The sequence below is a fragment of the Ostrea edulis genome, chromosome 9 (genome assembly GCF_947568905.1).
Source record: "Ostrea edulis chromosome 9, xbOstEdul1.1, whole genome shotgun sequence".
Lineage (NCBI taxonomy): Eukaryota > Metazoa > Mollusca > Bivalvia > Ostreida > Ostreidae > Ostrea > Ostrea edulis.
In genome coordinates, this window is record NC_079172.1 from 69,390,695 (window position 1) to 69,415,364 (window position 24,670).

Genomic DNA, 24,670 nt, shown 5'->3' on the forward strand with positions numbered 1-24,670 from the left:
TCACGCCAGCATGCATTTCATAACGCTTTAACGCTCTTCATGAAGCATCAAACTTATATGAGAGAGGTTTAAGTTTCAGACAGACAGGACAAAATAATACCACCACCCCCCTCCTCCGCCTTTAGTCATGGGGGCATAAGAAATGGAATCAACACTTTTAGGATTTAGGAACATTTGCAATTTGATATGAGTCAGTGTGGTCCTGCTAATCTTGAAAAGGCCTGTATATTCCCATATCAAACTTCTTCATGGGACACCTGAATTGAACAAACTTAAATATATATTACTTGAAGATGTTTGCGTATCATTGACCGATGCTCTTGAAAAGAGTTTTTAAAGAAGTGTCCCTATATATTCTCGTATCAAACTTTGATCCCCTATAGCACGGTCCTATCCTACCCCCCGGGAGGGGGTGGGTGGGTCATGATTTGAACAAACTTCAATCCACATTACCTGCGAATCCTTGCATGACTAATCATAGCGCTGCAGTTATTGAGGTGAGGATTTCCCCTATGTATTTTAATGTAAAGCTTTGATTAACTATTGTGACCTCACCCTACCCCCAGGGACCACATTTTGAACAAATTTGAATCTGCACTACCCGTGGATGTTTGCTTATTTTAAAATATGAGTCACCAGGGCCCTGTTGTTCTTGAGAAGATTTTTAAAGATTGATCCTACATATCCCAATGTAAAACATTGATCCTCTATTTTGGTTCCATCCGACCCCTGGAAGTTATGATTTAAGCAAACTTCAATCTGCACTACCTGGGGATGTCTGTATATCAATATGAATATTCATGGCCATGCCAGGCTAGCGCTGTAGTATCTTTATAGGTTTTCCTATACATTATATTTAGGATTAAACATTTGTTTTGAAGAATGTATCGATGTGTAAACTCTAGACATTTTACTCACAAATTGAAAAAAAGTGCGAAGCACTTTTATGTTAAGTTTGTGAGTAAAATGTCCGTAATTAACGCATCGATACATTCTTCAAAAAGAATGTTTGATTCTTGTAATTCCAATTCGTTCACTCTAGTATCAATTTCAAAAATTTGAATGGTTTCCCAGCCTTATAATATATGTTCTTATGTGCGTATGAATATATCGCGTTTTTGGATTTTTTGATGTGTAAATTTTCGTTTAGCTTTATTTTTGTCCATTCAAAACAAATGTAATAAATAACATTGGAATTATTTACGTGTAAAACTTTGATTCCCTGCTGTCGCCCCACTATACCCCTAGGGAATACACTTTGAACAAACTTGAATTTGCACTACCAGAGAATGCTTGCATATTAATATTAGTAATCATTGCTCTGTTGTTCTTGAGAAGATTTTTCAAGTTTTATCCTATATATCCCCCTGTACAACTTTGACTCTCTATTGAACATCCACTCTACCCCGGGGACCGTACAACTTTGACTCTCTATTGAAAATCCACTCTACCCCGGGGACCGTACAACTTTGACTCTCTATTGAGAATCCACTCTACCCTGAGGACTATTGTGAATACAAAATAGTAATCAACACACAATTCGAGCTATGCTCCATTTATTAAAACTACTTCCCCATACAATCTAAAACCGGAATACACATGATAGGAATAATTATTTCCGGATAATACATCTCTCCCATTTTTAGTTAATTGTCACTAGAGTTCTAATCGATGGAGATAATCCTGGCAAAGAAGACAACATATTGCACTGAATACAACATTGCATTTAAAAAAAACCCAATTACAATGAATAATGCAAAATTAAATCATAATAAGAACTTCCTAGTCCTATGTCTTTGCAGGGGATTATTATGTCCCTATTCATTGCAAAAACATACTTAAACAATCAAGACAAGGTAGATTATTCACTTTCCGTACAATACATAGTCCTTCAACTTCTTGGGCATCTCTCGGTTCCTCTGACTGCGTCGTGGCGGTGTCTTGGGCAACGTACTTTGCTTAGAGTGTTCGGACGCGGTTTGACTAGCTTTGGGTAGCACCGGTAAGTCAATCTCTATTTCACTATTGTCTCTTTTCCTAGCCTTCTCCAACAACTCCACTCTGACTTCTGGACCAACTTTCTTGAATTGTGAAACGTTGCGCGTTGCCTGTCCATCGACGGTGATCATTGGTTCTTTCTTGTTCGTCACAATTCTTGGTTCCATCTTGTAACTTGTCTTCATGGTTTTCTCTCTTCATTACGACGGTATCACCTACACAAATGTCTCTTGATTTTGCAGTTTCTTCTATCTGCGTAGGATTTCATCTGATACTTTCTCTGACTGTTTCTCTCTCTCTCTCTCTCTCTGACTTGAAGGTTTGTAGAAGTCCCCTCTCTGTTGATTACTGCTGGTAATCTAGTCTTTGGACTTCTACTGAAGATTAATTCAAATGCTGTTTTACCGGTTGATACATGTGGTGTGCATCTGTACTGTCTCAAGAACTTGTAGAGTTCTTGGCGCCAATTAAGTCCATCAATGTTAGCTGAGCGAACTGCTTTCATTAGGGGTTTATTACAATCTAATTAAAATCAGACTTCTTAGATCCGCGCCGTATACTCTGCGTATTGTAGCGATTGTGAGCGTATTTTAGGATCTGATTTTAATTAGATTGGGGTTTATTAAAGCTTTCTACCTGGGCATTAGCTCTGGGCCATCTTGGTGTTATCCGTCTATGTGTAAAACCCATGTGCTCTGCATACCGGTACTTCTGCAATCATGTGACTGAAATGGGCTACCATTACCACTCTTGATAACTCTTGGAATACCAAACACGCTAATGACCTTATCGAGTACAGGAATAGTGGACCTTGCCGAGACTGATTTCACAACTTCAACGATAGGGTAACGAGAGTACTCATCAATTATCACAAAAAGATACTCTCCAGTCGGGAGTGGTCCACAGAAGTCCATGCTGGGGTTTTCCCAAGGTCCCCAAGGTTGTTCGGACATCTGCAGGGGTTCCATATTATGTCGTTCTGGAATCAAGAGTTGACACGGTTTGCAGTTTGTGATACGATTCTCCACTCTTCCATCCACGTGAGGAAACCAAACTTTAGATCGTAGAAAAGCTTTTGTTTTAGTCATCCCCTGATGGCCTTTGTGTGCAATGTCTATGACCTTATCCTGCAGCGTTTTGGGAAGAACAATGCGAGTACCACGTAATAATAGATTGTCACTATTCACAGTCAGTTCATCACGTATTGAACTAATCGCCTTAAGTTCTTCAGAATCAACGTCATCCAGTCCAATATCCTTCATTGTGTGCCAATCCCCTGTCCGTGTGAATTCAATAGCCTTTTGTAGTGTTACGTCGTTTATTGTGGCTCGCCTCACATCATCCAATTCCATCGAACGTGGAAGTGATTCTAACGTGATAAAATTCACATACTCTTCCGACCAGTTCCTGTGTTGTGTTGAGGTAACTGGGTGTCTTGACATGTAGTCAGCCATGTTCTCCCTTCCAGGTGAGTATTTTATTTTGAACTTATAGGGTTGTAGACGAAGTCCCCACCTCTAAATACGAAGTGTTGGTCGTGATTTCTGCCAAATTGTTTCTAATGGTTTGTGATCTGAGATAACCGTAAAATGGTGCAGGCCTCTGAGATAAAGGTCAAAGTGCTCACATGCCCAAGTTATCGCCAAGGCCTCCCGCTCAGTCTGGCTATACCTGGATTCAACTGCTGTAATGGAAGATTTTTAACCTCGAGTTCCAATCCCATAGTTTATTCTTATGAGTAAGTTCTCTGAGAGGTTCACAGATCTCAGCATAGTCTTTAATGAAACGTGAGCTGTAATTTGTCATACCCATGCCAAAAAGCTTCTAAGATCTTTGACATTCTGTGGCCTACCAAATTCCTTAATAACTTACCTTTCTGGGTCAGGCGATATGCCACAGTCTGAGAATACAACACCGAAAAATGAAATTCTGTTTGTTCGAAACTCACATTTCTTACGGTTAAGAGTCAGGCCACACTCTGAGAGTCTCCTCAGTACACTTTGTAATGCCATGGCGTGCTGTGTTAGATCTGTTCCGAACACCACTATATCATCAAATATGTTTTAGACTCCGGGTATATCCTGGATAATTTGTCAAATGGTCTCGTGGAATATTTCTGACGCTGAAGATATTCCAAAGTTTAATCGTTTATAACGATATATGCCCATGTGAGTGCTGAAGGTAGTTATGGATCTGGACTCCAGATGGAGCTCAAGTTGATGATACCCACTGCGGAGATCTAGTTTACTGAAGACCTTTGCTCCATTCAGATCCAAAATAAGCTCTTCAATAGTAGGTAATGTGTGTCGTTCTCTACAAACAGCTTTGTTTGCCTGCCTCATGTCGACACAAAGGCGCATATCTTCACCGTTTTTCTTTGGCGGAGTCACCATAGGTGACACCTATAGTGTGGACACGCCCTCAGCCTTCTCGATAATGTCTTTTTTCATTAGATTCTGTAACTCCTTCTCCACTTTGGTCCTCAAATGAAATGGAGTAAGTTCTCCTTGGTTTCTGTGCCACAGGAAGCACTGATCCATCAATATGAATTTTCACCTGGTGTCCTTTCAACTTCCCGATACCCTGGAACAGTCCTGGGAAGTCGTTTTCGACTTTATCACCCAATGTCTTAATCTCGTTTACTACTTTGATAATGTCCATGTTGCTAGCTGTGTCATATCCCAACAGGGATCCAGATTTGCCTTTCACAACGTAAAATGTTGCCACTGTAAAGTTCTTGGAAGTCTCTATCTTCACATCACATGTCCCCGGAACATCAATTGTTCCATTCACTCCATACGAAATATGTTTTCCTCGAGCCTTTCTCTTGTGTACTTTAAGTTTCCCGATCCTTGTGTAGTCATCCTCATCAAGAATGTTTACTGATGACCCACTGTCTACTAAAAGTTTCGTTGGAACATCTTTGAGGTGTACAGTGACATACGGGCCTCTCACCGAATTCACATCGCCTACAAGTTGGACGCCATAGCAATATCCAAGATCAGAGTCACTACTATTATCTTCTGTGTTGTTTACATCCAATGTCACAGTTCTCACCGATTTTTGTTGTTTTTGCTGACACATCTTCTTAAAGTGTCCTTTTTTCTTACATCTGTGACACGTTTGTTCCTTTGCTCGACATGGTAGATTTTTGTACGGGAAAGATCCTCCACAATTCCAACACTCATCTCTTTGTTGTTTCTGTTCACTGCGTGAATTACGGAATTTAGGACGACTCTCGTCTGTACTCTTACAAAGTTTCTTCATCCTTACGTTGTTGATACTTATTGCTTCTGGTCTCTCCATGGCAGCTGCTTGTGTGTCAGAAATCACCATAGCTCGTCCAAGCTGAATGATCTCATCGAGAGTCTTGTCTGCCTCTCTCAATGCTCTTCTCCTTAACTGATTAGACTTTCAGTTCTGTATTACCTGCGATAATATTTCTTTGTCTGTATTTGTAAACTCGCAGTCTTTTGCGAGCTTCTTTAGTTCTGTAATAAACTCATCAAGAGATTGGCCCTCTTTCTGTTTATAACACCAAAACTTATAAATTTCCATTTGTGTTCTTCTTGGGGCGAAAGTAATCATTGAGTACCCTTTTCGTTGCATTGTAATTAGGTTCCGAATCCCCCTTCTGGGCCTCGTAGATATCGTGCGTCCTTTCACCAACGTAATGTAAAAGTAGTGGTCTTTTCCTGTCATCTATGCTCTTGATAGCATTTTCGTCAGGTTCGTGGCCATCTGGTACTACGGGGTTTACCGGCTTCAGTGCGACGGACAAGTTTTCCAGCCGACTAAACCACCTGTCCCACCGCGGTCCTGTGTTGTTTTTGTCTGTATCTGGGACAAACTGCGGAAATATAGGCAATGACATGTCCATTGTGAAAATCCTCGTCGCCAGTTATTGTGAATACAAAATAGTAATCAACACACAATTCGCGCCATGCTCCATTTATTAAACTTACTTCCCCTTAGAATCTTAAACCTGAATACATATGATAGGAATTATTATTTTTGGATACTACAGGGACCATGCATGGTTTGAAGAATCTACGCTATGTCAGGAATCTTCCATGTAAGTTTCAACTTTTCTGACCCAGTGCGCGTGGTTCTTGAGAGGATCTTGAAATGACCCCTTTCTATATATACATTTTATTAATGATCTTCCCATTGGAGAGAGAATATGGTTTTACATTTGAAGAAACTAACTTGAAGTCCCTTCACCCAAGGATGATTTGTATCGAGATTGATTGAAATTTGGTTTGTGGTTCTTGAGACGAGATTTTTAAACGATGCCACAATTTTTTTTTTTACCAATTCTTAATTATCTCCACTTCAAAAAGGCATGGTATTTCATTTGAACAAACTTGAATCCTCTTTACCAAAGTATGCTTTGTGGCATGTTGTTTGAAATTAACCCTGCATGCGATTCTTAAGAAGAAATCGAAACGTGAAAGTTTACGGATGAACTGACGCCGGACAAAATATGATTAGAGAAAGCTAACTTGAGCTCTTGGCTTAAATGAGCTAATATCATTTTAAGGGGTGGGAGTGGGGTCTGCTTTTTCCGATGTAAATGGTCTTGTACATTTTTTAGTAGTAAATTATACAAAGAGTTTAATTTTTACGCTTTCTCTAATTTAATAGATACTGTATTCTAGTTTATGAATACAAATATGTTTTTGAAAGTGCACAGACATTCCAGAGGTAACCCAAGTACCCCTATCCCTTCTCTAGAACCGCCAATGGAAATAATATAACACTTGGTATATATACATTTGTTGTATATAATGTATACGGGTATACTACAACAAAAAACTGAATACCAGTAATTTAATACGTAAAGTGATAAGTTTTTGACAATGGAGTATAGAAACTTGTCCACGCATGCTAGGGGCGGTGTGAATGTTGAAACTTGTCCACGCATGCTAGGGGGCGGGGTGAATGTTGAAACGTGTCCACCAATGCTAGGGGCGGGAATAATGCAGGTAGTTTTAGTCTTGTTACAGATGCCCCTCAGCCGCAGTTGTATGATGGTACTTAAAGGCTGCGTACTGCCTGCATGGTCTTGTAATATGCATGCTCCCATTTTACTGACTTTCTCTAGAGTCTGTTTTTAATGTATTTGATCTCTTTTCTCCTTTTCTCCCAACTTCCATGGGCTGACCCTCTGCGGCGGCCATCTCTGACTCTAAAATATCCATTGTTTGCCTTACTTCCCCCTTCATTTTTACTAATTTATGGCTGTAATGTTAGTTTTGTCTTTCTCTTTCTGTTATCTGAAGTCTGATGATTGAGTTTGATGTTTGGATGCTTAACATTTCCCTAAGTGACAATGTGTATTATCTTGTTTCTACAGGGCCCCCCTTGGCAGCTCAACTTGACCGTGTCCAGGAAAATCAGAATGCCTTGCTTGGTGCAGTGAGTAATGTTCTCCATATTCCCATTACAATTAAAGATAAGATAATTCTACATGATCCAACTATATTTCAAAGGAATTGAACAACACATTAAATGAATTTGATAAGTCTAATCAAGAACATCATCACATTTCAATTGCAATTTTACACATCAAATCTCAATAGTATATTAGTATACCACATAAAATCACCAACAATTTTCTTACATATAAGGTAAAGCCTTCCACAACCATATGAAAAAAATCGTTATCAGCAATTACAAAAAAATAGGTGAAAAATCCAAATTTCACACACATACGCTTTCTATCAGAATTGCTCAAAATGGCCTCAATTTCATCCAAACAACTCATTTATCCAAGGTTTGTTTCACTTCATGAATATCAGAAATTAAAACAAAAATGAATGTACAGTCACACACACATATCATTCAACTTCTTTTTTATGAAGTTTATTGAAATTCAAAGAAACCATATTTTTATTGCAGGTTGCATCACTTTATCTATGTGGAGGTTCACGTCGAAAATAAGTCCCGGAACTTTGATTGTATTACAGTACTACATGATGTAAAAGTAAGACGTCTGAGAAGTTTACTTTAAGGAGGCAGGGTCAAATCAAAGGTGAGTAATTTTGGTAAGAACATTAGGCAACATTAATAGAGTGGTGCAGCCTATAGCTGGCAGCGCGTCAGTATGAATGTGAAACTCTTTAAGGGGCGTAATAGAAAGTCTCAGCTTTACTTCCGGATTTTGGATTGATATGAGACGTCGTTTAATAATATTTATGTTTATAAAGTAAGCATAAGTCTCAAACTAAAGTGGAGTCCTATAGTGAAAATATATTATACATGTACATATAGCTATGGATGGTTCTTCTTTAAACATTAACTGCGGATAATTCACATAAATTCCAGTCGGAGGCCTCCCCATGATTTGCCATGAACAAAATCACTTCGCTACATTCCACGTGATTTTTGCACTGACAATTATAAACACATTTACTAATATTTCTGTTCATGTCTCCATTATAAGTTACATCACAAAACTTCAGATCTCCATGGAATCCATTCTTTGAGCTCGATGTAGGTATGGATACCTGTAATTGTATATAAAAAAGTCTAACTATGATATGTATATAAACTATTGTCAATTCTATGTCATCATCTCTTCATTAATATTATATGTTTTGAAAAATCATAAATTCAACATTGCACATTTATCAGGTCTTCTATTAAGACCTTATTTGCTCAGATTGGATTATTTGAGAAACTATTTTTTTTTTGTAATAATAAAATTATCTGAGAAATCTTATGACCATTCGTTTGTTATAATCAAAATTACCTGAGTAATATTTCAGCAATTCCTTTCTTATAATTATCTACTTATTTACTAGTTTTAATATAGAAAATATTGAAATTGAACAGCAAAGGAATGATAATATCTATAACTTTACACAAGATTTGAATTCTATTATGTCGCCTTATTTAAAGACTGGGACAAGTCGTAGATATACATATATGTCACATGACCAGTATTCTGTTGGTTAAAAGAATCATGACAGATATAACAGCGTTGATGATTAACAATGGCTTGATGATAAAACAAACACCTTATATAAGGATTGTATCAAAGCATTAGAAAATTTTAACAAAGAAAAATCAATGAAAAATCATTTAGTCCTTAATACCAAGAAAAACATTTATAAACTGACTGAAGCAAAATGTAACGGGTGTATTTACAATCAGAGGGACATAAATAGCAAAACTAAAACGAAACAAGCCTAGATATTATTTCCGTAAGTTTGCAAAATGGAGGAATCATCTGCAAATGTGTCACTAAATGTTTTTTTATGAATATTTCAAATATTTGTCATCTTTACCTTGTGCAAGCACATATTGTAATAAGCACGAGAACATGGATTGTAAAACTGAGGATGTGATGTTTAGATGAGCTTGATGCACATACTACTTTTAATGAAGTTTCAATCGCACTTAAAACATTGAAAAGGTCTAAACATATGGTGGTGATGGTATATCAAATTAATACTTAATTGAATGTGAACAATTTCTTTTACCAGTATTTGTAAATATGTTCAATAAAATTTTAGAAACTGTTTTTATTCCTACCCAGTTTGTTAAAGGTAATTAACATTCCTGGTTTTAAAAAGGGTAATGATACTGACCCCAACAATTACAGGGGAATTAGTATACTAAGTTTAGACAAACTTTCACTTCGGTCATTAACCAAAGATTTTTAACATGGGTACATTGTAATGATGTGATCTCTGATGCCCAGTTTGGATTTAAAACAGGATTCGGGACTACTGATGCCATTTTTGCTTTCCAGAGTATAATTTCCATCACCTTTTTATGGCAGATATGACCGGTCGACAGGGGATGCTTACTCTTCCTAGGCACCTGATCCCACCTCTGGTGTGTCCAGGGGTCCGTGTTTGCCCAACTATCTATTTTGTATTGCTTGTAGGAGTTATGAGATTGATCACTGTTCGTTATCTTCACCTTTCATCATAACAAAAATTGTATTGTGCTTTCATGGATTTCAAAAAGGCATTTGAGTCAGTAAATAGGATAAGCTATGGTGTGAATTATCAAAGTTAGGTATTCGTAAAAGTTTTAAAACTGATAAAGTCTATGTCCTTTAATGTCAAATCCTTTGTTACTGTGAACGGTTTCCAATCTGATAATTTCACAAATAAAGTCGATTTGATGCAAGGGCAAATTTTATCCCCGATTTTATTCAACATGAATGTAAATGACTTTGAAATGCACCTTTTTGAATACTGGATGTGTACGAAATGATTGTAAAGAATTAAACTTATTTTTACTATTCTATAATGATGATATTGCACTTTTTTCTGAAACTAAAGAGGATCTTCAGTCACTTTTGAATTCCCTATCCGAATATTTTAAGAAAAGGAGCCTGAGTGTTAATACAGCAAGGACGAACATATTGGTGTTTCGCAAGGATGGAAAAATTAATTCTACAGGTATTTGGCATATAGATGGCCAAAACTTAGAAATTGTAGACACTTTTTCATATCTTGGTTTTTGTTCAATTTCAATACTAATTTTAGAAAGGCTGAGAAGTATCTTTCAGATCAGACAAGGAAGGCTTATTTTGAATAGAAAGGTGAAGATAACGAACAGTGATCAATCTCATAACTCCTATAGGCAATACAAAATAAATAGTTGGACAAACACGGACCCCTGGACACACCAGAGGTGGGATCAGGTGCCTAGGAGGAGTAAGCATCCCCTGTAGAAATGTAAAAAAAAAAATATGTACTTAAATCCCGAAACAATGTTATCACTTTTTGACTGATATATTGGAAGTATCTGTAATAATCCTTCTGAACTATGGACATACATAAAGGTGAAATGTTGAAAAGCTGCATTTTGATTTTGTCAAAAGGGTCTTGGTGTAAAAAAAAACCCACCTACATGTATATGCAGTGTTGCTGTTTATGCTGAATTGGGTCGTCTTCTATTGAACTATGACGGAATGTATTATGTTGTTAAATATTGGTACAAGCTTTTAAATACTGAAATTTGTATCATGTAAGACAACTGCTTATAAAACTTCTTTTTCATGATGTATGGATAAAACAAAGTTTAAATAAAAATGAATTAAATACAATCAAACAATGAATAATCGACCAATGTCAGCAATATGTTATGGAACACATTTCACTATTTTCAAAACGTGTTTATATAAGCACTTGCTAATTTTAGTCTCCAATATTATCTAAGAAAACCTATTTCTTGCATTTACCAAAACTCTATAGCAGAATTGCAATTTTCATCTCAGTGTTTAGCTACAGAAGCTGGGCGATTCAGCAATGTTCATAAATCTGATAGACAATGTTTACTTTGTAAGAAGTTAATAGAAGATAAATGTCATTTCATTTTACAATGTCCTTTGTATTCAAGTTTAGTGAATTTTTTTTTATCAAGCCACACTATTGGAAAAAACCATCTGTGTTTAAATTAGTTAAATTATTCACTGTCAATAACTTGAAACCCATGTGTAATTTTGGAAAATATATACACCTAGCATTCAAAGTCCGAAAACAAAATGTGCAATTGTATTCTTCGTCATATGTATGTACTTTATTTTCTGTTATCATTACCTGCGAAATCTTGTAACCATTTCGTTGGCAAGATATATCTTTCCCAATCACTGTTATTTCGAACGTTGATGCATTGATTCTAAACCATGCGGTATGAACCCTTGTCCAAAATAATGGAGGGAAATTTCCCATAACAGGTAAATCAACACAGGTGCTGTTATCACCGTCCAGTAACTTATGAAACTGTCCTAACAATGTGTTGTTTCTGTCTTTCAAAATCTCGGGTAGCTTCATGTTAATCGTATATTTTAACGTCACAGTTCCAAGGGCAACAAACACGACATACATGTCTGCAAAATTCATCTTTTCCTGCACAACATTGACTTCAAAAGTCAGATTTATGAAACTAGTAATACTGTCTGTAGCAGAATTTACATACTTCAAATGAATTAAGGCGGAGTTCTGAACCGATGAGTTTTCTGTTTTGTGATAAAGTGCATTCAGGTCATAACACGTAATGTTTTCGTCAGCACGGTGAAAAGACACATTCTTAATTATTGCTGCTGGTTCCCCTGTCTCCAAGAGATTTCCTGTCCATAACCTGATATTTATAATCTCTGCCGTGTTCGCTGGTGTTTCGATGACTAACATTAGTGGTATATTGCTGGAGGATACGATAGGTCCATTCACGAGGTCATCAACTATCGACATCTTGACCAGTGAATCCGCCTGTAATAAGAATAGAAATATGGAGTTGAGTAGAAAATACACAGTTGACATAATTATCTAATAAAATTATGTGCTAAAACTAGAAAATGTTTCATAAATTTAATCATATATACATTATTTTATCATTCATATGTCGATTCGACATATTCCTGTGAACTCGAGACGCAACATTTGCTTCTTACTTTGTTAGCTGACCCGTTTATATATTTATATGGAGCAGAATTTATTAAAAAACTTGCGAAGAAAAAATTTCTTGCTGTGGCCTTCAATTCGACATTTAGATATATCGACAACGTTTTGTCTATTAACAATAATAACTTTCATTCATATGTCGATTCTATATATTCCCGTGAGCTGACGAAATAAAAGACATCACAGAGTCGTCCACTTCTGCTTCATACTTAGATATTTTATTCAAAGTAGACATTAATGGCAAACTGACAACTCAACTGTGTGACAAACGGGATGATTTCAGCTTCTCTATCGTCAACTTCCCCTATTTATGTAGACGAAGATAACGAACAGCGATCAATCTCATAACTCCCACAAGCAATACAAAAAAGAGAGTTAGGCAAATACGGACCCCTGGATATACATGTACCAGAGGTGGGATCAGGTTCCTAGGAGGAGTAAGCATCCCCTGTCGACCGGTCACACCCACCGTGAGCCCTATATTTTGATCAGGTAAAAGAAGTTATCAGTAGTCAAACTCAGTGTGCCAAGAACGGCCTAACAATCGGTATGAAACACGTCAGACAGTATTTGACTCAACGATAGGTTGTATTGGCGAACTAGATCGTTATAACGACCATCACATTTGCGAAATGCTGCTTTAAAACGAGATTTTTGGAACTCCTGCACCATCAACTTGTCTTTCAGCAGCCTGCCTCGATTTAAAAACTGACCATACGCAGAACAAGCTCTTGCGTATCGAATCAGATGAGAGATGTAAACACCATATGCAGGTGATAAAGGAATATTGCTACATAAATAATGGAAGTTGTATGTAGCAATATCCCATTTCCCATCAGTGCTGGTGGGACTAGTTATTTGTATTGAATGCTCTATCGTCACGACTACAGTCGAACTCCAACATGTCTGACGTATGATAACTAAAACATCAGGTATTTCTTATTTCAAATCACTAATTTTAAAACGTCCTAAATTCAGAAAGCCTCAGTCTTTCCGTTGGCGACAGGATTTCATATCTATTATTATTAATTTTGTCGAAGATTATGCCAGACGATGGGCTAAAAATGAAAAAGAACTTGATACATCGTCAGAATGGGGTAAAAGTATCAGGGGAATATTGAAATCCCATATTAGACACATCAAAGCAAAACGACCATCGAATTTGCGAAATGCTGCTTTTAAACGAGATTGTTGGAACCCCTGCACCATCAACTTGTCTTTCAAAACAAAACAAAACAAAATCAAAACAAAATAACTGACAATCAACTGTATGACAAACGGCATGATTTCAGCTATCCTTCTGTGTCTAGTAAACCGTAAGTAATAAAAAAACTAGATATGTTACACGTGGAATATGTTTCGGTTCCAACTGACAAAGCTTGTAACAATATTGTTTTTGTTTGTAATGTTCATTATTACAACGATATTTTAAACGAACTTGGCATTAATTTCACTTTTGGTAATCGTACTTATACTCCCTTTGCTCTTTCAAAAGATGAAATTTTTCAAAATTATGCTTCAGGTGTAGACACATTTAATATCCCAGTCAATGGATCAGATGAATATGAGTTACCGTACCTATACTGGAATCCTAAACTTCATAAAAATCCATACAAAGATCAGCTGCTGGATCCATTAAAATAGCTCTTAGGGCTACAAGTTTACTGTAATTTCGGATTTGAAACATTTCGGTTCAGCATCACTGAAGAGACATTATTTGTCGAAATACGCATCTGGTGCATCACAATTTGTACCGTATAAGTTTTACTTTGATCACTGTTATTTTCACCTCTCATTTAGTGCAGTGAGTAGTTACATGTACGTCTTTTTATCACGTTATATTGATAAATTACATATTGTAACTGCTTAAGGTAGTGATTACAAGGCATCACGTGGTTTATACATGTAGTATCTAAAAAGAGACTATTTTCGTTTTCGATTCCGGAATACATCAAGCGCATAAGCATCAGTAATAACAGACGGTGGAAATAAAGACTTGTCAGATATTAGCAAACGCAGGGTAAAGTGAAAATATGTTTAGAAATACACAAGCAAAATAAAATATAAATGAAAAATCCCTTATGTTTTAATTATCTTTTAAATAATAGTCATAGTTTAAACCCTAAGTCTCCATGAGACATATACTCCCCCCCCCCCTCCGCTCCTCTTTTAATTTTCAGTCTTACAAAACGTAAACCTAATTCACAAACCAAAAGGCCTATTAAAATCATAATATATAATGCTGTAAACATGTATATGGTGTTAGTGCTCATAAATCTAACATGCAGGATATGAAACATCCAAGGGAAACCGTTAGGCCAAGGAAACACAGGATATGTAAACACGTCATTTTGAGCAAAAATAATTATAATTTTAAACATATCTTTCCTAAGTATACTCTACATTCACTTTCTTTTGCTACAAATATTCCCATCGTCCACTTTGAGATTGTCAGCTAAGACTGAGGAAATCGATGGACTCTACTAGGTAACGTGAATGTTAAGAGAAATTAAAAAAAGTGCATTTTGAAAAGCAGCATTTGCTGTCAATATCTTTTTCTCAATTAGTTCATTTACATGTATTTCTTTTAATATTAAAAGTAAGAAAGTTTGTTGTTTGATAATCGCTTGGTTTGAAAGGAGAATAATAATAATTTAAAAAATGTTGCAGGTATCGACGTCACAATGCACAGTTTACATGGGATGGGTTATATTTCCCGCGTTTTTAATATACACTTCCAGACCATGAATATACAAGTAATTTCAAACAGAAAGCAATAAAAACATAGCAAAAGTACTATCATTCTATGTGGAATAAATTCAATAATAAACATAAAAACATTTTAATAGTTTTAAGATAAGTTAAAATAAATACATGCAAGATGCATATTTATTGTAATCATTGCCTGTAGCATTGATGTAAGGAAGGGGAATGAGTAACTACATGTATAGCACAATAGTAAACATAAAGACCAATATTGATACTTTCAGGAAAAATTCCTACCAACATATGTTAAAACATATTTAAAAATAAAAACAATTATTTGTCATTTATTTCTCAGGGGGTGAAAATATGTCTGCTCTGGTGAATAAATTGCCTTCTAAAAATTGCGAAATTGCTCCTAAGCAGCCCTACTTCTACTTCATATGAAAATAAATGGACATATTAACACAAATCATATATTAATTAAGGCTTTAACTTCAATTTGATATAAAATTTGTATCACTTATTTTTTTGTATCATTTTTAAACACCATCTGAAACACCTGTACAATTTATTACAGAAAGTCGAAAAGAGGGGTTACTATGACAACCATAACGTCACAATTCCCGTGAAAACCATATATGATACTTTCATAATGAGTTGCAGATACTGTCAACTACAAGATATGTAAAAAAAAAAATCAAAAAAAAGATCAATAAATAAAAATAATAATCATAGATTCATTAATTTTCAATCACCCATGCAATCACTACCTTAATAACATCAGGTTATGTGGTATGTAAATAACACATTGTAATTGTTTTATAACATTAGGTAATGTCATATTTAAATTACATATTGTAACTGTTTAATAACATCGGGTTATGTGATAATAAACATTGATAAATGACGTAATAAAGAAGTGTTGTATTTCAATCATTGAACAGAGATGAGTAATGTAGCATTCCCTTGTAATAAAACAGCAATACTTTTTTCTCCTTTAGAAATTGACAGTTAATTCAGAATGTAGACAGAGAAGCATACTGCATTCTCATTAAAACTCTCAAGAAGATCATTGAAACCTATCGATCATATAAAATAATTCATACATTTACTGTAGAGTTGACTTTGAGGGAAACTGTCGAGTTCCACACTTCAACATCATCCAATAGAATGCTTATGCGGACAGTTTGTTCTGAATCCAAATCAGCTGACTTTGTCATCATAATACCGGCCTCGAATTCTATTTTGTCATAGGCCGTTGTTTTTGAATCTTTGTAGTAACCTAAAACAGGTCAAATCGTTAGGTTATGAAGTCAAGAATCATATATGTAAACTGATGTGCATCACTGAAAAATATAGAAAATAACTTATCCTGTGCGATTGCTGGACCGTATATCTTATTTTACATGTAGCAAAACATAATTAATCATAGACATTTTCAATTATTGAATTCATGTTTGAGACGAAGGTGATGCATTTCACTCAAATCACTAATAGTGGTATAAAAAGTACAATATAATTTTATAAAGATACATTCTAATATATGCCAGAGGTGCATGTTATTCAGCGCAGTATATTTACACAATTCATAAAAGTATGTATTGTGAAGTCAAAATTCACATTTACATTTCAGATCGTGAATATTCTTAACATTTAACTTTTTAACTTCAAACAATGCTGTAGCTAATCTTTGGTAAAATTTTATTCAGCTTGCAAAATGTGATGTAAATTAGACAAAAATGTAGAAATTATTTTTTTTCAAATATGCATGAACCAGTCGTGAAAATGTAATGCCATGATCCATAGTTGTATGTTGTGCGAGGGAATATGTTAATATTTTTAAATATCCCATATCTTACCTCTGTTCACCCAGTGTGAGGGGAATTCTATCAACAACGAGGTGTTAGCACCACAACTTGAAACTTTAAGCAATCGGATATCTCCGTAGCCCTAAAATTAGTTACGTTTGAAGCACAATATACATGTAAATAAAGCTAATCATATTTCATGATTTAAACCAAAGAAAGAGATAATACGCACAGTAATACAAATTCTGTATTGTTTGTAGGATAAAAGCAGCTGTACCGTTAGTATTGAATCCATTGACATACAATTGTTGTCCTGTCTTTTGACCCCCGATCCCGAGACTGAAGCGTTTCCGGTGACATCTACGTTTTATTCCATACTTGACAATTTTTATAGCATTTCAATACAATGACTGTTGGTACTTAAAATCTAGAACGATTCAATGGATCTTGTTGTGTATCTGCCCTTGACTTACGTGATGCGGACACTTTCAAAAGAAAAGGTGAAGATATCTTCACCTTTCATGCTATATTACAAAAAGCATGTACATCGCAGTGGTTTGCACAAAAAATGCTTTGTGACAAACTTTCCTCGTCCATCTCATGCGTAAATACTGAATCAAACTTTGAAAGTATGTGCATTTTATCTTTGAAATTTCCGAATCCCTAATCTTTGCCAAACTGTGGCCTCTACATGTAATTCTGAAAAAGAATCTGTTCGTCACTAAGGAATCTATGTCTGTATACATATACATGAAAAAAAATGGTGACTGAGGGTTGCCAATGAAAAGCAATAGTAGCCACGAAACCGTAGATAAGCTAGACCAATGTTTGCTCAGCTACAATCATTCCCCTGATAATATTGATACCAGTACTTCTCTTTCCGATAACTATTGGTTATACACCGCTAAATGTTAACAGAGTGAGATAACAGATGATGTATAGTATGACTTGGAACCGAGGTTATCACATTGCCTGCATTGAACTCAAATAAATCATGGTGATGTAGTAATTACCTATTAGATAAAGGCTAATCTTTAGTTTATACTTACTGTCCTATATGACAATCCAACGCTGGGCACTCGCAAGTATGCAATCCAAAGAGAGTCGGTGTGTCTTTGCAGAAGAACTTTAATCGAAGGATTATAATCTGGAACCCACGCCCTAAACGTAATTTTATTAAGTAGGTTGATTCCAGAAGGGAGTTCAGATGTCTTTGGTGCCACCATGGAAAAGGAAGCCGTCTTATTCATTTTCTGGAGAGAAAAAACCCTGCATATTTTGACAATTCCAAGCACAAACATTTCATTGTTAATGACGATAAGATACACACAAGAGATTACATATGAAGGAGAAAGTACGTATCATAAATATATTATTAGCTATACAAATAATACATGTCAACGATATAAAAGGACTTCCATTACAAAAAGATACTACATTTAATGACAATAACGATATTAAAATTGCTCAACATGCAGATGATTGTACTAACATGTTAAAGGACACAGACTCTTTGAAAAAAATACTGCAGACAATTGCCGACTTTAGTAATGTCGCAGGACCTAAACTAAACTTTAAAAAAAAACCTCAGAGTGCTTATTAACAATCTCATACATATATTTGTATTCAAATGACTCGTATATTCATGGTGTAAAAATTACAAGAAACTGCATAAAATCACTTGGTATTTACCTGAGACATGATGAAATTGAATGTTATGAAAAGAATTGGACAAGCAAACTAGTGAAGTTAGAAAAATACTAAGTGTTTGGAAAAGGTGGAATCTTACAATATTTGGAAAATGCACAATAATTAATACACTGGCAATCTCTGAAATACTATATAATGCTTTTATTTAAAAAAATCTTAAAGATGAATTTTTCAAAAATGTTTCAAAGCTAATATTTAACTTTATTTGGTATAAACGAGACAGAATTAAAATAAATACACTTATAGACAAAATTGAGCAAGGTGGTATTGGTATAATTGATATCGAGAGTAAATTTTATGCTGCCAAATCATCATGGATAAGTAGAATATTAGATGTAGAAAGTGTGACACATAGAACGCTCAATAATATTTTGCAGCAATATAATATCTCTATTTTTGATGTTTTAAAAACGTCTGAAAATAACTTTTTAGATTCAATTTTTTTTCAAAATGTTAAAACTCCCCCCTTTCTACGGAAATATATTTTCAGCTTTTAATAAATCCAAAAAGCCACTGGACATAAAAACTCTAAAGAGAGACGAGCTCCTTAGTCAGTTTCTCTGGAGCAACAGACTCTTTCAATATGAATAAAAAACATTGTGTTTGAAAATTGGATACAGAGTGGAATTTTATATATCAAATATATTTTTGATGAACATGGCGAAATGCATGCTATAATGTACTTTGCAGATAAATTGAGAAAGAGAAATAACATTTTTTGTGAATATATTTTGCTTAAAAAGGCAATTAAAATCTATAAAGAAAATTTTGACTGTAATTATTCAAAATACATTAATATAAAACCTGATGTACATTTTGTTGTTTAGGAATGATGTTGTAAAATCAGCTAAAATGTTAAAAGTAAATTTTTACTACTCGGTGTTTATAAATATGAAGTTTCAAAAACCATTGTATGAAAATAGATGGAAAAAATGTTTTCATATCAGTTATTCTAGTTGGAAAAATGTCTATATCGCAAAAATTAAAAAAAAAAAAGTATGAAAAAACAATATCAGAATTTAACTATAAACTACTAAATGGTACTTTGAACAATAATGTATATGTAAGCAAATGGAACAAAGACGTGTTTCCATTGTGTGAAAAATGCAATGTAGATGAAGACATAAAACATCTTTTGTTTGAATGCAAAATTGTTAAACATATTTGGGAGAAAATTAGATCCTTTTTGAAGTTTGAAATTACATGGAAAACTATTGTACACGGATACTATAATGAAATCAGCGGAAAAAAAAAATCCCTTTTGAATAACCCTGCATCCTTTATAAGTTTTGCTATATATAAATATAAAATGAAATGTAGACTACAGAAGGAGAAAATGTTGGAGCAAGATCTACATAAACTTAAATATGCAATTCTTATTCAGAATATGGTAGTTGCCAATATTGGCAAGAACAGACACGATTTTTAAAAGAATGCAGGAAACTGTTTGTAATTTTGAAATGAATATATTCTGATAGATAGGCATTGTGAAATGAATCTTTGATATGCATCATGAAATGAAATTTCATAATTTCTATGATTGTTGTAATGTATAATTTATGCATTACGAAATGAATTTTTGTGATTTTGTTTTTCTGATGATTTTATTTTGATGTATATATGAAATACACTATGATTAATATGATGTATGTACATTACAATTTTCTTATGCATGATATGTATTTTGAAATGCATCACTATTATTATTATGTATGCATTAAATGATATGAAAAAAAAATGAATTTTTCTGATCTTTCTGATGTATGATAAGCATTATGATTGTTATGATGTGTGTTTGCATTATGAAATGAATATTTTAGATAAAAGATAAATGACCCCCCAGCGCAAACATCCGTGCATAAAAAAGGACCCTATTGGAAATAAGCTTTCCAGCTTTCATGGGTTATCCTTGGTATTTATGTATGTATGTTTGTATGTATGTATATACCGAATAAATATTTATTTTTTTTTATTTTAAAGATAAAAAAAAACATCCTTGGTTGAACCTGGATAACTAGTATTCTTAGGGGATTCAGATTTTGGCCCGATGCGATTATGTCCTGCCATGAATACCAATCCCGATGTGATTACATGTCTTACTAAAAAATCAAACTCGATGTGTTTATATCTTGTTACAAATACCAAATCCGACTACTTACCAAAAGCAGTGTTTTTATGGTAAAACTGAACGGATGGACTGGACATTCAATCAGATTTATTCCATTCCACTGGTAAGAAACTTTTGCATCTATGCTTATGTTTTGTCCATCTTGTAAACCTTTTGCGTTATGCAGATACACATAAAAATCAGAAAGTAGCCGATTTTCAGTACTGTTGGAATATGACGTGGTAATGTTATAAAATTTGTAACAGACTCTGTGAAACCTTTGGAAACTTGTCTAAAAGGAAGAAGAAATACAAAAATCATCATATATATACGACTACATTGTCGAAAATGCAAAATATATCATATAACAGGTTGTTTTGGTGGGTATATATTTTTGGTTTACTTTGGTGATTTCAAAAGATTTATCAAAATCGAAAGCGTAAATACATCATATCAGTACACATATACACTTTACGAATAAGTTAAAACGAGTTCACCAAAATATTATCGACCAAAATTAATGATACACCTTGTACACCCAAATCCACTTATATATATTGAGAGAGAGAGAGAGAGAGAGAGAGAGAGAGAGAGAGAGAGATTGCAGAAAATGTCCATGGTATAGGTAATAAGTTGAAAAAATATATCCAACGATGGCTAAGTACACATGATCCACATTTAATTAATTACACTTAGCGCTTTCGCCGTGTAGTTGTAAAATTGGGAAGCAATGTTTCACAGAATAGTACATATTCATATTACGGGGATTGTGAGTTACGAAAAGAGGAATTTTTTTTATTTCATCCTGGGTTCTTAATCTTCTGGAATTCCGGAGTTCTGCGATAGGTGCAGATATATTTTATGATAAAAGAAGATCGGAAAGTTATAACAGAGTTGTACAACAAAAAGCGGATTCCTACCAGTACCTTCTATTCAATTCTTGCCATCCCTCACATGTAAAACGCAATATACCTTTTAACATGGTGAGACGTGTCTGTACAATCGTCATTGATGAAACCAGAAGGAATAATTGTCTACAGGAATGAAAAACATTTTTATGAAGACAGAAATATTCGATAAATTTAATAGATGCCGCTGTTGAAAAGGCCAAATCCATACCTATCGAATCCGAAAATCTATAGGACCTCTTTGAACTAAAAAACATTGTCTACAGTCGATGTCAACCTCCAAACCTAAACAAAATTACTAACGAAAGTCAAATTTTCATCTGATAAAGAAAAACCTACAGTTTCCAAATATATTGTGGCACCTTTCCATATTTAAAAACAGGAGATTCATTTACTTTTACAAGTGGCAAAACGTTTACTATACATACTAAAACGTCGTGCAAATCCAGAAATTTAATATATTGCATGATTTAGACTTCCTGCGGAGAAAACTATATAGGACAGAACCGAAACAAAGTAGCCGACAGTGTGATAGTCCACAAACAACAAATACGGGACCCGTCCATCAGGAATACACCCTGCAGTGAACATTTTGATTTATGTGCCAATAAAAACTTTTTAATATTTCCGTTTTATAAAGATTTAGAAAATAATGAACACTTACGGAAAGCAAAAGTTGACCATTTTGTAAAATTATTCAAACCTGAATTGAATGTAAATTAATTATTATAACTTGGATGTTACATTTCAAGTCATTGCTTTATTTTTGGCGCCTTATTGACTTTAAATTGTGCCAATTTAGTATGCTGCCTTTGTGACGTCACAATAACGACGTCTTAACTACAATGTCATAACAGGTACATTGTACTCTTTTTGTAAAAATTCTTACACTCCAATATCCGAACTACACGCGAAAGCGCTAAGTGAAAGGCGAAGATAACGAACAGTGATCAATCTCATAACTCCTATAAGCAATACAAAATAGATAGTAGAGCAAATACGGATGTGTGGACACACCAGAGGTGGGATCAGGTGCCTTGGATGAGTTAGCATACCCTGTCGACCGGTCACACCCGCTGTGAGCCCTATCGGTATGAAACAATCGGTATGAAACACGTCATACAGCATTTAACCCAATGTAAAGTTGTATTGACGAACTAGATCGTTATAACGACCATCGAATTTGCGAAATGCTGACTTCAATCGAGACTGTTGAAACCCCTGTATCATCTTGTTTGTCAGTAGCTTACCTCGATTTAAAAACTGACCATACGCAGAACAAGCTCTTGCGTATCGAATCAGTTGAGATATATAAACACAATATGCAGATGGTAATGGAATTTTGCTACATAAATAGGTCACCTAACAAAGGAGCACAATTTGTGCCGATGGGAATTCCAACAGACTGATTGAAGACCTGATCACGAAATACCACGAAGATATTGTCAATGAAGAACTCTAGCATATTTTGTATTTAAACTTCAGAGTACTTGTGCGTGGAATCAGAGTGGTGTTTAATAAAGTAATAATTTGGATGACTGATCACTAGATGCAAGGTGAAGATAACGAACAGTGATCAATATCATAACTCCTACAAGCAATACAAAATAGATAGTTGGGCAAACACGGACACTGGAAACACCAGAGGTGGGATCAGGTGCCTAAGAGGAGTAAGCATCCCCTGTTGATCGGTCACACTCCCCGTGAGCCCCATATCCTGATCAGGTAAACGGAGTCATCCGCAGTCAAATCAGTGTCCCAAGAACGGCTTAACAATCGGTATGAAACACGTCAGACAGCATTTGACCCAATGCGAGGTTATGACACGGATATGATATGAATATTTCCGTAAAAACATCACTCGCGAAAAACATTTCTCGCTTTTATTTTTATATTGCTAAAATACATGCACAAAGACTTTATTAAAAGAGTACTCCGCGAATTTATTTTTTCACGATTTGATAAGTACTCGCGTAAAATAAGGAATCTACAGTATGAAAGGTGAAGACAACGAACAGTGATCAATCTCATAACTCATATAAGTAATACAAAATAGAGAGTTGGGCTAACATGGATCCCTGGACACACCAAAGGCGAGATCAGGTGTATACTTATAACATTACTCCTACTGATAATTAATGTAAACGATAGTAAGATGAAACAGGAATTCCTTTTACATTCAAAATAACTTATTAACAAATCCCAAAGAAAACATTTTCATCCCGCTGATACACAATTTTTAAAACTGATTCTATGTAATTATCAAAATTCAGTGGCCACGGTATGTCACAGATTTTTATGAAACTTTTTGTGTAACAATATTATGATAGATATTAAACAAAAAGGACATGCAAAGGTTTGACTTAGCAACGGTTGCCATGGAAACCGATCCTCTAACAACAGCTGGACAAGATATGTACATGTATGTTATATTTTTAATAATAAAAAATTAAACGCTATTGTTTATAAAAACAACAATTGTAAAAATTATTTTGAGCGAGGTTTTAGCTTTTAGAATTTTTTTTTTGTATTTATTTAATCCTTGAAAACAATAGAAATACTTATTTTTATGATGTATAAGGGTTTGATATATGTGATTTTTAGAGAGGGATAAAATATATTTGCCCAGTCATTTGGTGTAAACTCACATGCTAGTAAAATATATTGAATCTTACTTTAAAAAAGTACAGAAACACATCTGTGGAGAAACCAAAGATAAACACATAAACCAGTAGTTTCCTCTGGTGCACAAACCAAAATACACCAGAAAGAGCTATTGCCCTTTGTAACACTCTCTTGTATTGGAGATATGAACAGCCTTCATTTGTTTTCAGTATGGCAGGAGGTGGAAATTGAGTTTTTATTCAATTTGTTCTTCAGAAGTTTATCAATATCAGATGCTCTTTGTTCACTTAATTCACTACCACGATCTTTATCTTCAATTGTGCTAAAGGATTCCGGTTTATTTCGTGGAATACAAATCCGTTTGATCTTTGCCATAGTCAC

At 34.7% G+C, this 24,670-nt stretch overlaps 2 protein-coding genes across 3 annotated transcripts in view; both read right to left on the minus strand.

The window, feature by feature from the left end:
- Positions 1–2,663: 2,663 nt before the first annotated feature.
- Positions 2,664–3,452, minus strand: LOC130050606 (uncharacterized protein K02A2.6-like). The gene has a single exon (XM_056150850.1). The coding sequence runs from the start codon at positions 3,450–3,452 to the stop codon at positions 2,664–2,666; it is 789 nt and encodes a 262-aa protein (XP_056006825.1).
- A 4,061-nt stretch (positions 3,453–7,513) lies between these two features.
- Positions 7,514–24,670, minus strand: part of LOC125666994 (mucin-2-like) — a 35,035-nt gene continuing 17,878 nt past the window's right edge. Inside the window, exons 4-9 of one of the 2 annotated variants that reach the window (XM_056150456.1) lie at positions 20,809–21,048; positions 17,989–18,192; positions 16,991–17,081; positions 16,238–16,413; positions 11,565–12,233; positions 7,514–8,510 (exon numbers count right to left, since the gene is read on the minus strand). In XM_056150456.1, the coding sequence (XP_056006431.1) occupies positions 8,292–8,510; positions 11,565–12,233; positions 16,238–16,413; positions 16,991–17,081; positions 17,989–18,192; positions 20,809–21,048 (1,599 nt within the window). In that variant the 3' untranslated portion in view covers positions 7,514–8,291. The remainder of the gene's footprint in view (positions 8,511–11,564; positions 12,234–16,237; positions 16,414–16,990; positions 17,082–17,988; positions 18,193–20,808; positions 21,049–24,670) is intronic. The other variant, XM_056150457.1, reaches the window with a different exon arrangement.